At 38.1% G+C, this 18,059-nt stretch overlaps 1 protein-coding gene across 17 annotated transcripts in view; it reads left to right on the top strand.

Annotated features, from left to right (window-relative positions):
- Positions 1-18,059, top strand: part of ESRP2 (epithelial splicing regulatory protein 2) — a 107,387-nt gene that overhangs the window by 49,791 nt on the left and 39,537 nt on the right. For 8 of the 17 annotated variants that reach the window (XR_008579183.1, XM_054841135.1, XM_054841122.1 and 5 more), the window contains 6 exons: positions 355-480; positions 9,504-9,585; positions 10,514-10,641; positions 11,529-12,210; positions 12,443-12,595; positions 13,518-13,646. Coding sequence is in view for 16 of the 17 variants with exons in the window: in XM_054841135.1 (XP_054697110.1) it covers positions 12,461-12,595; positions 13,518-13,646 (264 nt within the window). In the remaining variant the exon portion in view is untranslated. Of the gene's footprint in view, positions 1-354; positions 481-2,665; positions 2,901-3,785; positions 3,891-9,503; positions 9,586-10,499; positions 10,642-11,528; positions 12,211-12,442; positions 12,596-13,517; positions 13,647-18,059 lie in introns of all 17 variants that reach the window. The other 9 variants (XM_054841125.1, XM_054841120.1, XM_054841117.1 and 6 more) reach the window with 9 other exon arrangements.

The raw sequence follows: 18,059 nt of genomic DNA, 5'->3' as shown, positions 1-18,059 counted from the left end.
AGCATATCTCTCCTAGGCAGTCATTCTAAAAAGAAAAAGGGTCCTATGTACTGCTGGTAGAGAAGGGAGTCAGTCATGTTCAAATCAAATGTAAAATTAAGTGTTTTATAGCATTATAGCAAGTGCATTATAGCAGCTGTGAATTTCACCCTATTAAGGCAGTTTTTCTTTGAAGTGTCACTTGGTTTCATTGGGGGGGAAGGGGGAAGACAGCAATGACTGTGTCCTGAATGATATGTTAAATAATACGTATTCAATTTATACTTGTAATACTATTGTGGGAAATGTGTGATCTCTACAGACATTGGATCATTCTGTATTGCTATATACTCAGCTAATATTCTACATTTTCAGATACTTGAGAGAATGTATAGAAAAATATAAACTAAAAGAAGATTGTAGGAAGCCAAAAATGCTAAAAGGCAACAGATCAAGTGTCTGCCTTTGGCCCAAACTTGAAAACTCTGAGGGAGCACAAAGGTGAGGAATGAAAATGAATGTATAACAAAAGATCTATATATATGTGGATGCAAATATGCATACATATTTGTCTATAATATAGAGTCATGTATTTTGATGAGCTTGCTATCCAACATTAACATTACCTTGGATGAAGTAAGATGTAGTTTGATCTAGGAAATAGATTAGGAAAGTGAACTATTATATTTTGATTCTTTGAAATTTGATGTTGAAGTCAGTGAAGTGGTTCAAACAGTGTGTAAATTAGCTTTGTATGTCTTTATCCTCTAAAGGACTAAAGAAATGAAACAAATCTGATCTACCTCAATCTCTGATTTACCTTTCGGTATAAACGATGTTCTTGAAATTACTGGGTTTTATCTCACTCAAGGACAGTGGGTCAAATAAACTCTTCAATATTTCCCCTCCATACTAATCTTTCTTGATACATGCTGAAACTTATTTCACATTAAAAATATGAAAAATGAAGGCAGCAACTGAGGCTTTATAAGTTTTAGAGCATTCCAGTACACATCCTCGGTATTCCTCAACCATTGCACAAACCATCATGCCAAGCCAAGTTCCCTGTTGAAATGTGACAAATGTTTTTTGTTGTCTAGCCTTGATTGTATTGTGGAAAGACAAATGAAGACTGAAGAGCAAATTTTATATTAAATAGCAGCACTTGACAATGAATATTTGTTGCCCAAGAATCAGAAACTGTGGGCCTGACTTGCAGAACTGTTGGCTTAATTATCCCTTTTCCTGAAACAGACTTAATGCTTTTTGTCAGGATCACATGATTTGATTTTTCTTTTTCAGCGGAGACTGTATAATCCTGCTTGCTTAACCTGTGTATTACCAGTCCCTTAGGATTCTTCTAAGAAAGGGATGTTTTCTCTTCTGCATGAGAGGAAAATAAGAAGTCTATCTTATGTAGTATATTGTCCATGCAACAATGAAGAAGTTACTCTATGACTCGAAGTGTGTGTATATAGTGGTTTTGTAAATCCCTTCGAGCCTAGTCTTGAGAAAGGCAACTAATCCCAGTAAAAGGGTATTGCTTCATATGAAATCTTTGCAAAGCTGTGGAATACATTCCTCCACTCCGCTTGCCCAAGCTGTTTGCATACTGGGGCTTTGGTTGCTACTGTAGAGAAAATGGCACAAATAAATGAAACTGGCTGTTATTTTACACCCTCTAGTTTTCTTTCATTATGTATATGGTCACAACCTCCTCCTTCCCCCCAACAGTATGTTGTGACTCTGTATTAGGGAGACTGCTGTTCTTTTGAAGCAATGAAGATGCATCCTCAAATGTATTGTCTCCTACTGCTTTTAGGCCTGTGCAACCAAGTTGTAATTCTTAAGGTATGAATCCTTTCCCATTCCATTTGAGCCCACATCATCCTAATGTGTACTGCATGTTTCATTCTCAGAAGAGCAAATGTAACAATCAAGTAACTGACTCCCAGTTTTTAATTTTCTATAGTTGTCTGCCTGTAAATATTTTCCTCTTTAAAGAAATCCTGGAGGAAACTTGCATTAAAATGCTGTTGATTTTTCTGTTCTTTGTTTTAATTGTTGTGATTACAAAATACTTTCATGCTCATGAGCTGGAGGACTCTGATTAAGTTCCCACAGAATACAATTACTCACACCTACTACACCTTACTGCTGTGCTAGTCACTGTATCTTATTAATCATTGTTACTATCCACCCAAGCCTTAGAAACTACTATAATTTGTAACATCACAAAAACTGTAAGAAATACTTACTGGTAACTTGAAGTCCCAGTCTTTTGTATTACATTACATTTTCTTTGCTACTGTACAAACTCTGCTGCTAGCCCATTTGCAGTGGCAATAAAACAAAAGATGGTTTTATATCGTGAATCAGAGGGGAGGGTAAAGGGGGGAATATCTGAAACTCCAGGAATGTTTCATCAGTAAGAAAGTTTCTAATATGAATGTTTGGTGTGTTTTAAGCAGCTTAAGTTTCAGCAATGAGTTCTGTGCTTTGATTTTTTTTAATTGTACTGAATGTGTGTGTTTAAAAATTGTTTCTTTAAGTATACTGTATAAAAAAAACCCATACCAACCAAAACCCCCCAATAACAACAAACACAACAACTTCCTGAGATTCATATAAATACTGAGCATTGACAGGACTGACAGATATTTCTATATAATAATTTAAATTACAGATGAACCAGAAAGAGGAGGATGCAAGTGATCTAACAATTATATGGTGATGCTGCCTCAGAGCACTGAGAGGGTTGTTTACATATAATGAACCCTTATCCAGTCTGCTGGAACTGCCAGTCAGCCTGCCATTATTCTAATACAGCCCAGAGGTATTTGAGAGGAACCCACCAGTTTGTTTTCTTCTAGTCACAAAGCAGCCACCAATGGAAGAGCTGGATTCGAATCAATGAAAGGGTAGGAAACATATTATCACAATCCTAAGCACCGAATAATTTTGAAAAATACATCTCCTGGTAAATGCTTCCCTAAAACCTTATGTGAACCATTTAACAAGAGCACAAAGACAGGTGATGTGCACTAGCTTTGCCAGCCAGCCAAGATCTTAAGATCTAGCTGTTTATGCTTTTTTACCTCCAATTATCTCCATGGAGTGTAGGAGACTGCTCTTAAGGCTGTGCTGTGCAGGAAGTGTTAAGTATGTTCATAAAGGTGTGGCTTAGCTCCCTAGCAATTCCATGGTAACAGGGGCGTAGTAAACTAGCCTTAAGTAAAACAAACAGGCTTTGTGGAAATCAAAAGTTGAGAATGCAAGCTGTTCGCATCTCTTTGATTAAAGCAGCTAATCTTTGATTGAAGGTGGTGGGCTCCACCTTGTTCCTCTACACCCAACAGGTTCACAAGGGTTGGATAGATTAAGACTTCAGTACCAATAGAAAGGAATGTTTTTAAAGTCATGTTTGCAAGATGTGAAAAGAAAAGATTAAATTTACATATTATTTTATCCCAAACATAATGTTAAATAAGAGGAAAACCCCTGTATCATTAAAAATAAATCTCATCACCCTGTACAGAATGGCTCATCTTACACTGAGAGGTACAGAGCAGGACCCATAATACTAAAAAAAAATCTGCAGCCTTTGTTATTGAATCCTTTTGCCTTATCTTCCCCAAGGGAAATTATGTGTTCTTACTAGGAGTTGACCAGCACAAGTTCAACTCTTACACAAGGCAAAGCAGATTGCTGGTACTTTCATATGGCTAGCAAGAATTTTATTTGTAGACAATGCTCCCTGCTCCAGAAATCTACATGGCAAAAAGCACACTTTTTTCCTGCTGTAGATACACCCTCAGACATGGATTCCTGCATAGATAGAAAGTAATCCAGAGAGCTGAAGAGACAAGAAGACCTGATCTTCACAGTCTTACAACTTACGTCTATACAAAGTAGGTGTAAAATACTACCCAACATGACTTATCTGTAACAGTGACAGCCAACCTGGCTGCCTTTAGTGACAGCTGCAGGTGTTCAGTAGTAACTGACCATAGAAAGCTTGATGTGCCCTGAAGCCGTGAATTCATGATACTATAATGCAGCAGTACCCCTCTTGTTTTCCCGTTCCTATGGGTCACTGTCTTGTTTTTGCCAAGATAACTGTTTGTGGGACCAGCCTCTGAACCAAATGAGGGAATGAATCCATCTTAAGAATTACCCTACCAAAATGAGGTGGTGTGGTGGTCTCTTTGGGTTTAACTGAATCAGATCCAGCTTTCTGAAACTGGATCAGTATTTCAAAGCTAATTCATAGTGTAGCCCCACAAATAGTAGTGCTGAAGAATCAGAGGGGACAATGAGCCAAGGGTGGGATGAGAATGAATAACTGAGGGTGGATGAACAAGGTATGCCTGAAAGTTATATTTATGTCAAACATATTTTATTATGAAACATACATCTTAAGAGTGCAGTTTGTCATATATGGCAGGCCCAACCAACTCCAAACTATTCCTATTCTTCAGTGGAGGTATGTCTGTTTATAGTGCATACTAGGATTTAATCTATCTAACAAATAATGGAGTAGATTGGACTCCTCTGCCTCTCTGCTCATATAAAGGAAAGCGCTGTAAAATGGAAAGGAGTGGTTGAAAGACGGCAAGTTGAAGTTACGTCCTAGACATTTACTTCACCCAAAGCATTATCAGTAAGTTTACTCTACTTACTGTGTGGCCGCTCCCAGGATGTGCCAGGCAACTTTCTCCGGTGTATGCCCCAGAGCTCTTTTCCTTTTCCTCACTGCCATATATTTAAGTGTAAAAAGGGCAAAATCTTAACGTATGTTAACTGTGTCACACTATGATTGAAATAATTACTTGAGAAAACCATGGAATGACTGAACACAAGGTGACATTTCCTGTCAAACAAGGGTGTGCCACATTAGCAGAGGGTTGTGGAAAGCAGGTGTGGTAGTACTGGCACTTATAAAACAGCTCTGTCATGGTATGTTATCACAACTCCAACTTATTGGGAAGGGAAAGGGCAGAACTCATTGCACCTGCTTGCCATGTGCTTAGTTATTATCTGTGTTTATAAAGCACTTCTGAGGCTATTAAGTGATAAAATGCACTGAATTGCATCATACGATATCCTAAATTTAAAATTTCTGCAGTATACCAAAGGGAAGAATCTAGGTAGAGCTGTCCTCTTTTTTTTTTTTTATTTTATTTTTTGTTTTTACTTGAATACATTTACTGACTGCAATATGTTTCTTTGAGAATGTTTCTTCTCAGGAATTCATATCACTCTCTAGTATCAGCCAGATGTATCAGTAAGGACACTACTTCTATCTTACTTCCACTATATATTCCACAGCATATAAAATCCATCATCAGGCCAAAGGAAGAAGGGTATTTGCTCAACCATGCTCAGAGGTTAAAGTGAAGAGAGGATTTGTTGTATAGAAACAAGGAAATTTACTTGAGTGAGAATCTGATGACCCTACTGACATAACTGTAGCTATATAATACAGTTCAGTGTAAACTAGAGTCCTCCATGCAAGCAATTGCATCTAGAGCAGTAGAAAAAATGAGATATCTTTGTAAAAACTGTAGTTGTCTTATCAAGTTACAAAGGGTAGAATAGAAAATAAATTCATCTAATCTTCCTAGAAAAATTGGCATATTAGTTCTGCTAGAGTCTGGTAGTAATGAGTCAGAAAAGATGTTTTAAAGACCATGTACTTTCAAGACAAAGACAGTAAAAACAAAAATACAAAAGTAGTATCAGAGGCCCAATTCTTTGGGGAAATTGTTCCATCCTTGTACTTGGATAGAGCATGTTTGAAATCCCCTGTCAGATCCTAAGTATATATTAATGGGTGGTAGAAGTGAAATGGAGCAAAATAAACATAATCAAGATGAAAGAGCAAGAAACCATTGAATGATAAGTCTCCCGTCATGTCTATTTTGGATGCACAGAATTGCATTTATCAGTTTATTATACAAAATGCTTCAATGAAATATTTTTAAAGCCTAAGTACTTCAACAGGTGGTTAAGTTTTGCTTAAGTTTTGCATTTATATTTTACTTCTGTTTATACTGTGGTGAGAAAAAGACATATATTAACATATCTGTATGTGGAATAAGTTTAATTAAATTATAATGAAGAAACAGGTTAAATATCAGAGCAGCTAAATCAAATGGGAATTAAATATTATAGGAACACACCCTCATTTTTTATCAGGGCTTTTAAGTCAGCTGAGAGCTTGTGGTACAATCTGAATAAAAAGCCAGAGCTTAGTAATGTCTGCCAAGATATTCTCATGAGGCCAGTTATCAGTAAAGCTTGAGAAAATGTAACTTGCATAAATTCATCATTAATTGTGTAATTCGTACAGTTGTTTTTCATTGAGCAATTTGGACTTCCAGCATATAGTCTTTTGTATTCACGTGATGATCAGTTCTTTCATCACTGCTATATTGCAGAATTGATTATCAACTCTCAGTAAGTGAGAGTAGTGTATATCATGTAGATAGTGACATTTACATTTCTTATGTTGTCTAATTATTTTTTATGCTTGCATGCAAGGTGACTGGAGTTGCATATCCAAAGTTCCAGGTGGCTTTGGCTGTTTCACTTTGAAACATCAGTGATTTTGTGTTTCAGTGAGCTTCTGAGAACTAGATCTGCAGTGTGAATGCATTTATGTGTGGGAATATGGTGGGCTGAATATCATCAATTCATTGAAGGAGTGAATACAAAAAATCTTTTATAAAAAGTTGAAGACTACTGATTTGCTGTCTTACTGTTCCTATGACGGGAAGTCTCTGAGTTGGTCTGTTATATATAAAGTATAAAATGGCCCAAACTAAATGCTTCATGTAGACGTCAGGTCATTCTCATTTTCTGTTATGAGGAGTTAACCACTTGATCTTTTCACAAGATGATATAAAGTTTATCCTGTTGAACTTTAAACATGTGAAGTAATTTTATATGTTATTGTTTATAAAGTTAATAAGATGATTCTATGTAATTGCGTTTAAATAGTAGCGAATGAAAGCCAGCATGTTGGCTGTTAGCTATTGCAGTGAATTGTGTTTTCAATTTATGCATTTACACTCTTCACTGAAGTGTGGTAGTGGTGGTAGCAAGGATGATAGTAGTGGTTTTTTTTCCTTTATAGCTGAGGTAACAAACAACTCATTATATTAAACTTCATCATTAAAAAGCAAACTTTTTACTGTTGGATATGCAGTCACACTGACAGACTCGTAAACTGCTATATCCTTTCAATGGACAAAGAGAGTATGAGTTAGTAATAGAAATGCTTTAAGGCTGAACATCAATTTGCTTAAAATCCTGCCCAGAAATATTATTTTCCATTGAATTTCCATTTTCATATTATATCTGAGACTAGTAAAAAAGTGACCAATTGCAATGAGAATTTATCTCGGCAGATTCTAGGGGCAATAAAGCGTCATGCAAAGTGAATTTTCAATCACAGGTAAGGTAAATTGAAAGGTTCCGGAAGTACTTGCATATTCATCTTATTAGGTAACAGAAATTGTATCACATGGCTTGTTTAACTTACTGCAGCTTAAAGACCCTGTCACAACTAGTTGCAGCGAATTATTTAAAAATTTAGCAGTGAGATCAGATTGGCCACTAGGAAGAAGTTTCTCATCAGCAATGTAGCGCAGCATTGGAACAGGTCATCCATGGAGGTTTGGAATCTCTGCCCTTGGAGGTTTTCAAGACGCAGCTAGACAAAGCGTTGGCTGGTTCAGTCTAGTGTGGGCAGTAGTCCAGCTGTGGACACAATGTTGGCCAAATGGACTTCCAGAGGTCCCCACCAGCTAACAGTTCCATGGTTCTAATTCCAGAAAACTTCGGTAAATTATTTGAAGGAGAGCATCATTTCCAATGAGAGAAAAATCTAAATTCACTGTGTATTTGTTGTGAACTGTTCACTGTAATGTAAATCTATAGTAATATTAATGAAAGACACTACTATGCATGCATGTTTGATCGCTTCCTAAATTTGATAGAAAAGTAAATGCTTAGATCTTCAAAAGCCTGATACCTGTAATCTGGAGAAATCTAGTTAAACAGCATACACCTATACTCCAGTGGGAGCTGAGCATGTATAAAGCCTTTGTAGGAATAAGACACTGGATATATTGTCATCCCATAAAGGAGAAAAGCTATGTAAAATAATAGGGGAAGAAATTTCATTTTTATTTATCTAGCCTAGTCACCAATTTTATGTTTTAATTTACCTTTGAGTCAATAGAAATTAAATTCCAACTGATACAGGATTCTAAGTGAATGCTTTCGGTATGGCTTGCTGGGGCTAATACCTGCAGGGTAACAATCCATTGGAAACCACCTTTCTGAAGCATTTTTGCATATTGCCAAGCTTTTGTGAATATCCCAATGGCAATGATTTCAAGGCTTCTACATTGCACTGTAATCATGACAGACCTACCTGGCAGACCAAAAAATCAGATCTCTCCCAACATCTGGACAGCAATCAAAGAACACTGCTAAGTAGTTGTTCCCATGCCCTTTCCCACTCATTGCTGTTAAAGAAAGCATGCCAGAAAATTCAGGAGTTACAGTAAGCTCCTCCTTCAGAAAATATTGCTACAGTTACTTATAATCCCATCCAGGAGCCAAGGTCTGAATGGGTATGAAATCTAAATGTCTTTTCACATTTACTTACAGATCACTTACTGATCATTTACTTCCTGTGCCAGTTCAATTTGGAGATAGTGAGGCACACAGAGAATTTACTACTATCCCTATTGTGCAGATAAACACCAAGGCTCCATACTTATTTAATTTAGCATCTTTTTTTCTCAGAACCACAGAATAATTTTGGCTAGAAGGCACCTCTGGAGGTCATTTGGTCCAACTTGCCTGACCCGCTCGTGTGGCCAATGTTGAAGTCAGACCCAACTTCAAAGTTAGTTCACTTTTCTCAGGGCATTTAAAACCATTTTACAAGGTTAAATATCATCATTGTCTTCCTTTTAACTGATGAGTAAAGTATCCATAAGGAAGACAAATAACTTTTCAATATCATAGAAGTTTGGAACAGAAAATTGACTTTCAGCTTCTCTGAAAGGTAATTGAAGTATTGCTGTAGATCTGAATGTGGCCAGGATATTATTCCAGATCTCATGTCTCCAAGTTTCATACTCCTTTTATTAGGCTATAACAAAAGAACTTCAGTGATCAGGATATTCAGTCCACGGGGCTTTTTAATAATAATGTAGTAAAGGTAACAGGTGGGGTGGTGTTTTTTATTTTTATTGTCTTTGTCTTGATTCATGAAACTGGATAATGTGTATAGTGCGAATGAAATTGTCACTACAGATTTGCCCATTGCAAGCACAATACCTTTAATAAGCTGCTTCAGTGTTCTCATGTGATCTAACTGTACAACCGTTCTATTTTCCCTTTTGGTTTGTTTGATTAAAGAAGAAACAAACAAAATAATCACAATACTGAACTTTCATAACAATGAATGTCCATCTTTAAAACTTTTATTCTCCACCCAGTTACATTTATGAGAAATTATCCTTACATGGAGCCTACAAACAAGAACCTATATAAATATGCCTGCCTGGATTGAAGCTAAAGGTAGGCAATAACTCTTTATTTCAGCAAGATCTTGGTTACAAATTAACTTTGCTAATGCTCAGTGTACAAGGGCTTGTCCCATGTGTTGTTTCAGGAAGTGGATCCTGTTTCTGTTCTGTGGAGACATGCGATGTCATTCCTTTAAATTTTTTAGATCAATAGCATTGCAGAGACTAGTATAATTAAGGGTTGCATGCAGAGAGATGGAGGGTTGTGGATAGAAGGTGAATGGGAAAACAATTGCATAATCTGATACTTGAAAATGTCTGAAATCCCAATCCTAAAACACAATTACATAGGTATTGGCATTCGCTGTGCTAACTCACTGAAGCCTGTGAGCAAGAATATATCATGTGTATGATCTGCTAATTATAATGCCATTTTGCATGAAGACCTATGAAATGGCACCGTCATGAAGGCAGCTAAATTGTAGCAGACTGGTACATTTTTTCTGTGAACATAGCTACAGTTAAAATCTGTGTTTGCATTTATATGTAGAGACAGTACCTCCCCCCAAACATCCTCATGACATATGTGTATTTGGGAGGGGAAGAATAGGTTGGGATCAGAGGAACACTTCTCACACTTAAGTCAATGTATTTTTATGGTTCTTATTATGGACTTACAGCATAAGAATCATCCCATACACAATAAACAAGCTGTTACGCTGCTTCTTTACCACTATATCCAAAGGATATAACTAACCAAAAAGAATTCGAATGGGTTTTTATTACACCAAGGACTTCTAGACATGTATTGACAGAGGGAAACACAGCTGTTGTGTAAATTCAGCAATGCCAGAAAATACACCGCCGAAAACATTTTGAATATATAAATATATATATATATGCGTGTGTGTTACAGATTAAAGTTTTCATCTCTGAGTGTTTGGGAATTTGCCCTTTCTATAACAGTGATCTACCTTCAGGACTGCTTTTCAGGCAGCTGCACATGTGAGCAGCAGAGACAACAGCTGAGAGACATTCAACAGCTTTCTTATAATGTTCAGTGACATACACCTGTGCCCTGTGAAGTTCTGTGCATGGCCTCTGCCAGGTAAACACTTGCAATACATGGATTCTAAGATAATTCACATGATACAGCATTCTTGAACCATAGCTTACTGTCATTGAAATAAATGGAAATAGTATTGGTGATGGTGTTAGCATGTGAATCGATGTTTGCCGAAGGAGGGCCATAATAACTGCTATAATTAACCAATTATAAAATTAGCATGTTAAAAGAAGAGAAAATGTGGTGTTAATATTTAAACCCATCAGATATTCACTGTTAAATGTCTAGCTCTGCATTTTCCTGTGATAGACATCAGTAGCTAAGTAGCAGCACCATTTTTCATTCAGTGAAAACTGTATTTCTACACACTAATATTGAAGTACAAACTGAAGATCTTATTAAAAGAAAAATTATGACTAACTTGCAGCATTTGGCCTTTAAAAATCATTAGTAACTCATCAGTGGTGGCAACAGGAAAAATAATAACATGGTCAAAACAGTTTAGAGGCTTTTTTATTTTTATTTCTGCTTTAAAATAAACTTGAGATTGACAATGTCTCCAAAAATTGTCTCAGCCCCCGATGTTACAAATATTACTGCTGCTCCCATTGAGCAGAAATTCTTAGAGGAGTGTTTTTATAGTTGCTAAACTATATGGTATTTTCCCATTGTAGAGTCTCACCTGTGAAACAGAAAGGAGGTGTAGAGAAAAACTGCCCAGGAGATAGTGCTTTTTTGAGCAGTTATAGGGTAGCAAATACAGGGCATTATATCTCTATTTTGCAAAACATCCTAGATATACCTTTTCTCAAATTATTCCACTAGGATCCACCTTTGCAAACCATATGCAGAATAGGGCCTAAAATGTAAAGTACTTTCTGCCTGTAATATCCCTTCAAAATTTCTCTGTTATGCTACACTTTTATTAGACGTTAACATTGACATAGTATCAGCTTGATACATACACAGCAACGTGCAGAAGAGACAATTAGAAGCGAGTGAGGACTTTTGTGCATTGCAAAGCTAAGTCATGGATTGTACTTTAGTAACTGTACCTTACATTCTTCAGATTGGGGGGGGGGGGGGGAGGAAAGGGTGGACGGGACCCGGTCTGAGTGCACAGACCCCCAAATAAACCCCCAAATCTCCCGCGGGCGGCCGCGTGTCTCCGCGGGCGCGCAGCCGGAGCGCGCATTGTCCGCGCCCAGCGCCGGACAGGATCCCGCAAAACTGAAAGCAGGTAGAGGCACTTCCTGCAGGCAGAATTAATGAGAGAGAAAGGGAGTTTTCCTCTGATCTCCCTCAAAAACCAATCAGGCCAGATCAGCCAGGCGTTGATTCTCCCTCCGTCCCTCCTACACCTTTTCCAAAGGCCCAATGGCCTTGTCCCTCTGGGAGATTGACTAGAGTCACATGAGCTGCACCAAGGGCAGGTAACTCAGGAGAGGGGAAGGGGAAGGGGTAAGTAAAAAAAAAAAAAAAAAGGCGAAAAAAAAAAAAAAGCCCAAGCCCAGGCTGGGTTTCTGCCATGATGTCAGAGGGAAAGAAACCCACAGCTTGCTAATTTCGCCTCCCAATCAGCCCCGGGAAGAAGGAGATCACCGGGAACAGGTAGAGATGCAAGCTTTCTCCATTTTTTTTGTCTCAAACACCCTACCTCCTAAATAGCTCTTTCTCTCCTCTTGATATTGTGACTCCTCGTTCGCTCCTCTCCCCTTTGATCACTTGGAGGTAGGGGGTGAGCTTTGTGGGATTTTTTTTTGTTTGTGTGTCTTTCTTTTTTGTCTTTTTTTTTTTTTTCTTTCCTCTCTCTCTTTTTTTTGACCTCTGCTTTTGATTGTAGTTGTTTCCCCCTGTGGTCATGACGGCTTCGCACAGTGACTCTTTGGTGGTGTTGTTTGGGGCAACAGCTGGTGCATATGGGGCTAAACTGGGTTCGGATGAGAGGGAACTAATTCTCTTGGTGTGGCAAGTTGTGGATCTACACAGCAAGAAGGTATGGCTTCGACACCCGGTCCGAGGGCGCGTTCCCCGGGCGCAGGGCGAGCAGGCTCGCCCGGCCGCTCGCCGCCTCCCCGGAGCCGTTTGTTCATTTCACAAATGCACCGAGGGGAGGGGAGGGAGCGGGCCCCCGTGCCCGAGGGTCATTCACTCCTCGGGTTAGGCACTCCAGAAGGTCCTTTTTGTTCTATTTTAAGGGAAGAAGTAACTTTTAAAGAAAGTTTGGCCGCATCTAACCAAGCCCCCCGCCCCGTCCCCCTTAAAATGTCTCTAGCTTCAAATTCGAAGATGTCTACGGACTTTTGAAGCTTTAAAACAAAAAGCTGCCCTCAGTAGGCTGCAAACGTGCTTGCTTTCATGGGAGCTGTCTCAGGGTAACCGTTGGACCCTTTGCGGCCTGCTGCGGGAGACTTTTTTTTTTTAACCAAAGTTTGGATAACCTTTAAGAGAATATTGACTTCCTTTAATTTTTAGGCTAATTTGAAAATATGCTCCAATTTTTTTTTTTCCCTCTGAAAGCCCTATTGTAAATAAGAACCCCCTAGTGATGAAGGGCTTTGATAAAACAAACGTGACTATTAATTTCATGAATAGCTTAATGAAACTACCTTAACATTATATGATCTTCCCTTTGCAATTAACAACTCCCGCAAAAATCGATGCTAACTGCAAAAGGCGTCACATGAAAAGTGGCCCCGATACACCGAAGCAGAGAGCATGGCTCTCCTGGGTGGGAGGGAAAGAAACCGAAGGGAAAGGTTTCGATTTGTGAAATCGACAAATGCTTTTTCTCACTGCAATTGTTATCAGGAACATGATACTGCACCTTTCTGATTTTTCTGCGTCTGAACGCATTGGTAAAAAGAGCTAATTCGATTGTTTCTCACTTTTGCCCATAATTTTTTAAATGTTTTTAGGTAGGGACACTACACAAATCCCTGGTGAAAGCAGACAATTTGGAGTTGAGTGACCAGTGTCGCGAAGTGAGTGGCTTAACACCAGAGGGATTGGGCAAAGCTGAGCCACTGGATCGGGTCCTTCAACAGGTGAGGTGCTGCTCTTGGGAGCAGGGGCTATTCAGGGTGAAGCCTGGGGACAAGATTCAATTGATTTGATGAAAGAAATAGACTTTAATTTTGCCTTTCACTTTGAAATCACTAGCAAGTTTTTGTGCTTATTTTAAAGCTCATGCAAAAGAGATCTGAAACGCTTGAAATGGGAATCCCTTAATTCTGAAACAGTTATGTACAATAGCAGAGTGTTTGAGCTGATGCTGTAGTCCTTGGAAGATCTGGCTTCTGATTATTTTGATGGGTCTACTTTTATTCCAAATTGCTCTTACTCAAGCCTTAAAAGAGGAGTCCAATAAGAGCACTACTGAATTTAGCAGTCCTAATCAAACTTTTAAAATTCAGGTGGTATGTTTTGATCTACAGGTTCACTGCTATAATGTGTATTAAAAAACTTGACCTTTTCTTATTTGTTATTCTCAAAGTTAGGTGAAATCTTCAAACCTGTACATTTGTAAAACATCAGCTGTGCTTGTTGTGTATCAGTCTTTTCCAGATGAGCTTAATTAGTGGATTATAAAGTTGATTGGCTTTTTTCCCCCTATGATTTCTATAATTTGCTCTTTGGCTCATTTAATATCAGACTAAGATAGTAAATCTGTAAATTTGTATGATCCTTGGGCTTGAAGAGGCCCTAAGTTACCTAAAAAAAATTTAATGCAAGTAGTTCCTGAAAGTTTGCTTGTTTTCACTGTCTTTTCCATATACGAAATGTGCTCGAATGGAAAAATACAATAGTGCATTTTTGTGTAACATATAAAACTGGCTTTCCACACCTTGTCTGAATCATTCGTAGGTGTGTTTCAGCAAGAAACTTGCTTAGGCAGTAGAACAGGTTCATGTTGCTGTAACTTCTGGTGACACAGATAACTTGGCAGACTAGGTCCTAACCCTCTTTGATACCGAATGGTTAATGCTTTGCTCTGGAGTGAGTGTCTTTGAAAATAGAAATGTGTAACTTTTACGTGTCTTAAAATCTGTCAACATTAGCTGCAGATGGCATTAGCAAAACTAGTGCAAGTAGAATAAGAGTCTAAGACCAAGAGGTTAATTTTTGTTTTTTAAAGCTTCAAAATAACCCCTGAGAAAATGTGCAGCTGCAGGTTTGATCTTGTCCCAGATATTGCACTAAAGACATCTGGAACAGCTTAGCCTAGTACACTCTGTTTACCTTTATAACAGACACACTTTAATTATACTCAATACTTTATGAGAGATTGTATCTTATTGCTGTAAATTGCACTGTAGGTGGGTCTGCTTTAGCAAATAAAAGGAAATACTACCTTTGTGTGTAGGTGGGTAGAGACTCTTGAAAAACATTTTTTTTTACCTTTTTGTTTGGCATATCTATGCAACTAAATTATGATTTTGCTGTTAATTGTTGTATGCCGGTTGTGATTTGGCCAGTTCCATCATAGGTCTTCTGGAACGCACTTTACCTAAGCTCTTCTCCCTTTCTCTGCATGTGTCCTGACTCCATGGGAATTAGGAGAGAATTAATTCCTCCTCCCACTTGCAATAGTGACAAAAAGCAAAATTCCACATTCTTTAATATTTTTGAAGATAAGTCCATTAAATATTTTAATTGCATCATGTATTTTAAGGATGAGTCAGGTATTTGTCAACACATACAGACTTTTTCTTTTTGTTTTTCCCCCCCTTCAGTTAAGTGTTTTGATTAGCAAAAACGCAGGTGGGTGAAGTGGTTATCTGAAAAGGAGGAGGAAAAGGAAGTAGACTTGTACCTTGATTTGAGATAATGTTATAGAGTATGTGAAATTAGCTTTCCACACCCTGCTTGGATTGCAGCAGAAAATTTGATGATGCAGCTGAAAATTGTTCACTCTAGCACACATCTCAATCATGTAAATGAAAGTTTCAGTGCCTGCTTCTGGCTTTTGCCTTGGGTGCCCAGTCTCTACATGTAGAAGGAAGTGAGACTCACTAAGCACAAATCCGTTGTAACTTTTATCCGTGCTTCAGAGGTGTCTCTCAACCTCAACCATTCTGTGATTCTGATTCTGTGATTTGTAACTGGTAAACAGTAGATCAGCTGCTGTGGGTCTGGAGTTTTTCCACTGACCACAGAAAGCCTCCTTCTATTACTATTTAATTCGCTTTCTAGCGATGATAGGGTCTACCAAAAGCATGTAATCTGTGGTTAAGTCTTTATTCTGCTTGTAACAGGGCACTCCAACATGACACATCATTCCAATTTTACTTCATATTCTCACAGTGTTACATCTCACACGACTTACTACTTGGGCTTGTCTTAAGAAATACTCTAAAATAGGGTTCCTTACTGATATATTTTTTGCTGTGTAATTTTACAAAGTGAGGTTCTGAAGTACAGTGCCCCCAAATAACTGAGCTGTTTGTGGCAGTGTATGTTTGATACGTTTTGCTGCAAGTTTTTAAATACTGTACTTGTCCGGGGTAACAAGCATTTGATTCCACAGATGCTAGTGCATTTATGGGATCCAGCTATGTCTTCTGATAGGTGATGTGCAATGTTTTGATAGCTATGTTTTGGGTGGGGAGGGGAGATCCTTGTAATATACAAATATTAAGGAAATAGTTACCTGAAGTCATAAAATGCCCTTTGGAAGCAGTCTGCTTGACCTATTTGGTTCAAAATGGCATTAATAACTTATCTTTGTTGTTGGACCTCTAATGGTGAATTTATAACTGCTGACTGAGATGTGGTGTTGTAGTTGCAGAATGCTACCAAGTAGAAAAATGTGGGAATTTTTTTTAACAAAGTAGGTAGGAGATCTGTTGTTCAAGTGTGTGTTTGGAACTGTCTTGAGCCTATGATGTAAGCCTCTAAACATGCATTAATGACGCTACTTACTAAAGGAGATAGCATCCTATGTTTCTTCCTGCATTACTGGGACTTTCTTGCTAGGTTTCATTGTTCAGATCCTCAAATCACAGGACTGGCTTATTTAGCATATTATTTATATTTTTCTAAATAACTGCTGAACCTTTATGGTCTCCCAGTTTCCAGGCTTTTAAGGGAGAAAATTATTTTCAGATTGCTCTCTGAAACCTTGCAGAAATGGAAGCTTGCTTTTAAAGAGCAAAGGCAAAATGAACTTTGCCTTTCTCTCAGCCCCATTACTCTGTCATCAAAAAGCTGACATCTTCATGTGCTTCTCTGATTTTAGCCATGGGGGTTCTAAATTAAAGATCGAATACTAAGTTGAAAGTGGTGTGGATTTCTTAATCCTTCCCATACAGAAAACCTGGCTGAATCAGCATGACTTGCCTTAAGACATGTTACTTTCCTTTTGCAAGGCAATATTTGCATGTCTCCCTGACAAAGGATAAGTCTAAGAAGAGCTAATAATTTTGGAGAGCTGTCTGCAATATTTAGCTGTAATTACCATCTTACTTTGAACAATACATAAAAAGGGAGAGGTTCTCGTGAGAGCTGGGTCTGCTTTTGGAGCGATCGAAAGCATCCAGATTCCATCTATGGATTGACATTTAAGTATTAAAAAAATGTTTGAAAGAGTCCTAGTCTTGCTGATTTCTCATCACATTGTACATTGAATCCAATACATCAGTGATAGACTCAATTAATATTCTTAAACATAGAAAGACAAAGCTAGGCCTTTCCCCTCCACACTCTACTAAACTATGCACAAATTGAAAATACTGAGGGGTTGCCACTTCATCAGGTGATAGCAAATTACCAGTTCTCTAAATCATGTTTGGATGTCTGTTGATCACCCAACTGAGCTGCAGGTGCAATTTATTTTCTCACATATCAACAAATTCAGCAAGAAACGAGCTGGTTAGATGAGCGTTTGGAAACAAGTGGGATGGGGGAGAGGTAGAAGAACCAGTGAATTCCTCTAACCTGATAAACCGGTTACAAGTTTTTTTTTTTTTTAAGAGAAACTTGTTCTGCAACCTCTTCACAAAGTGCTAGCAGAAAGTTTTTTTGGCTTGCTTGCCAGCTGTCACACCTTCATTTTGGAGAAATTATTTTTTGAATATTTTTTAATAACACCTCTGAACCTTTGCATTGCAGAAAAAAGCCTGAAAATGCAGGGTGATTTTTTTTTCTTTTTTCTTTTTTTTCCTCATGGTTGGTATTCCAACTTCAGATTATTTGGTGATTATAACCTCAATAAAACTCCTAACAGAGTCTGTATTTTGGAATATTTGCTGGGTCTGAGTTCTAAAGTTTTGGAGCAGGTGTTTAGCAAACCTTTGGCAAGTGTTACTGAGCAGGCTGTTCTCTCCACAACAAATACTTAGGGTTAGTTTCACAAGATCTGGCTTCAGCAGTGAAGCCAGCTTCTTTCTTGCCCCTGCACCATACTTTGCCATCTTTTTGTTGTGTCAGTAAAACTCTTTGTGAAGCTGTGCTGTCAA

The sequence above is a fragment of the Grus americana genome, chromosome 13 (genome assembly GCF_028858705.1).
Source record: "Grus americana isolate bGruAme1 chromosome 13, bGruAme1.mat, whole genome shotgun sequence".
NCBI classification, from domain to species: Eukaryota; Metazoa; Chordata; class Aves; order Gruiformes; family Gruidae; genus Grus; species Grus americana.
This window is presented reverse-complemented; position numbering and strand designations above follow the sequence as displayed.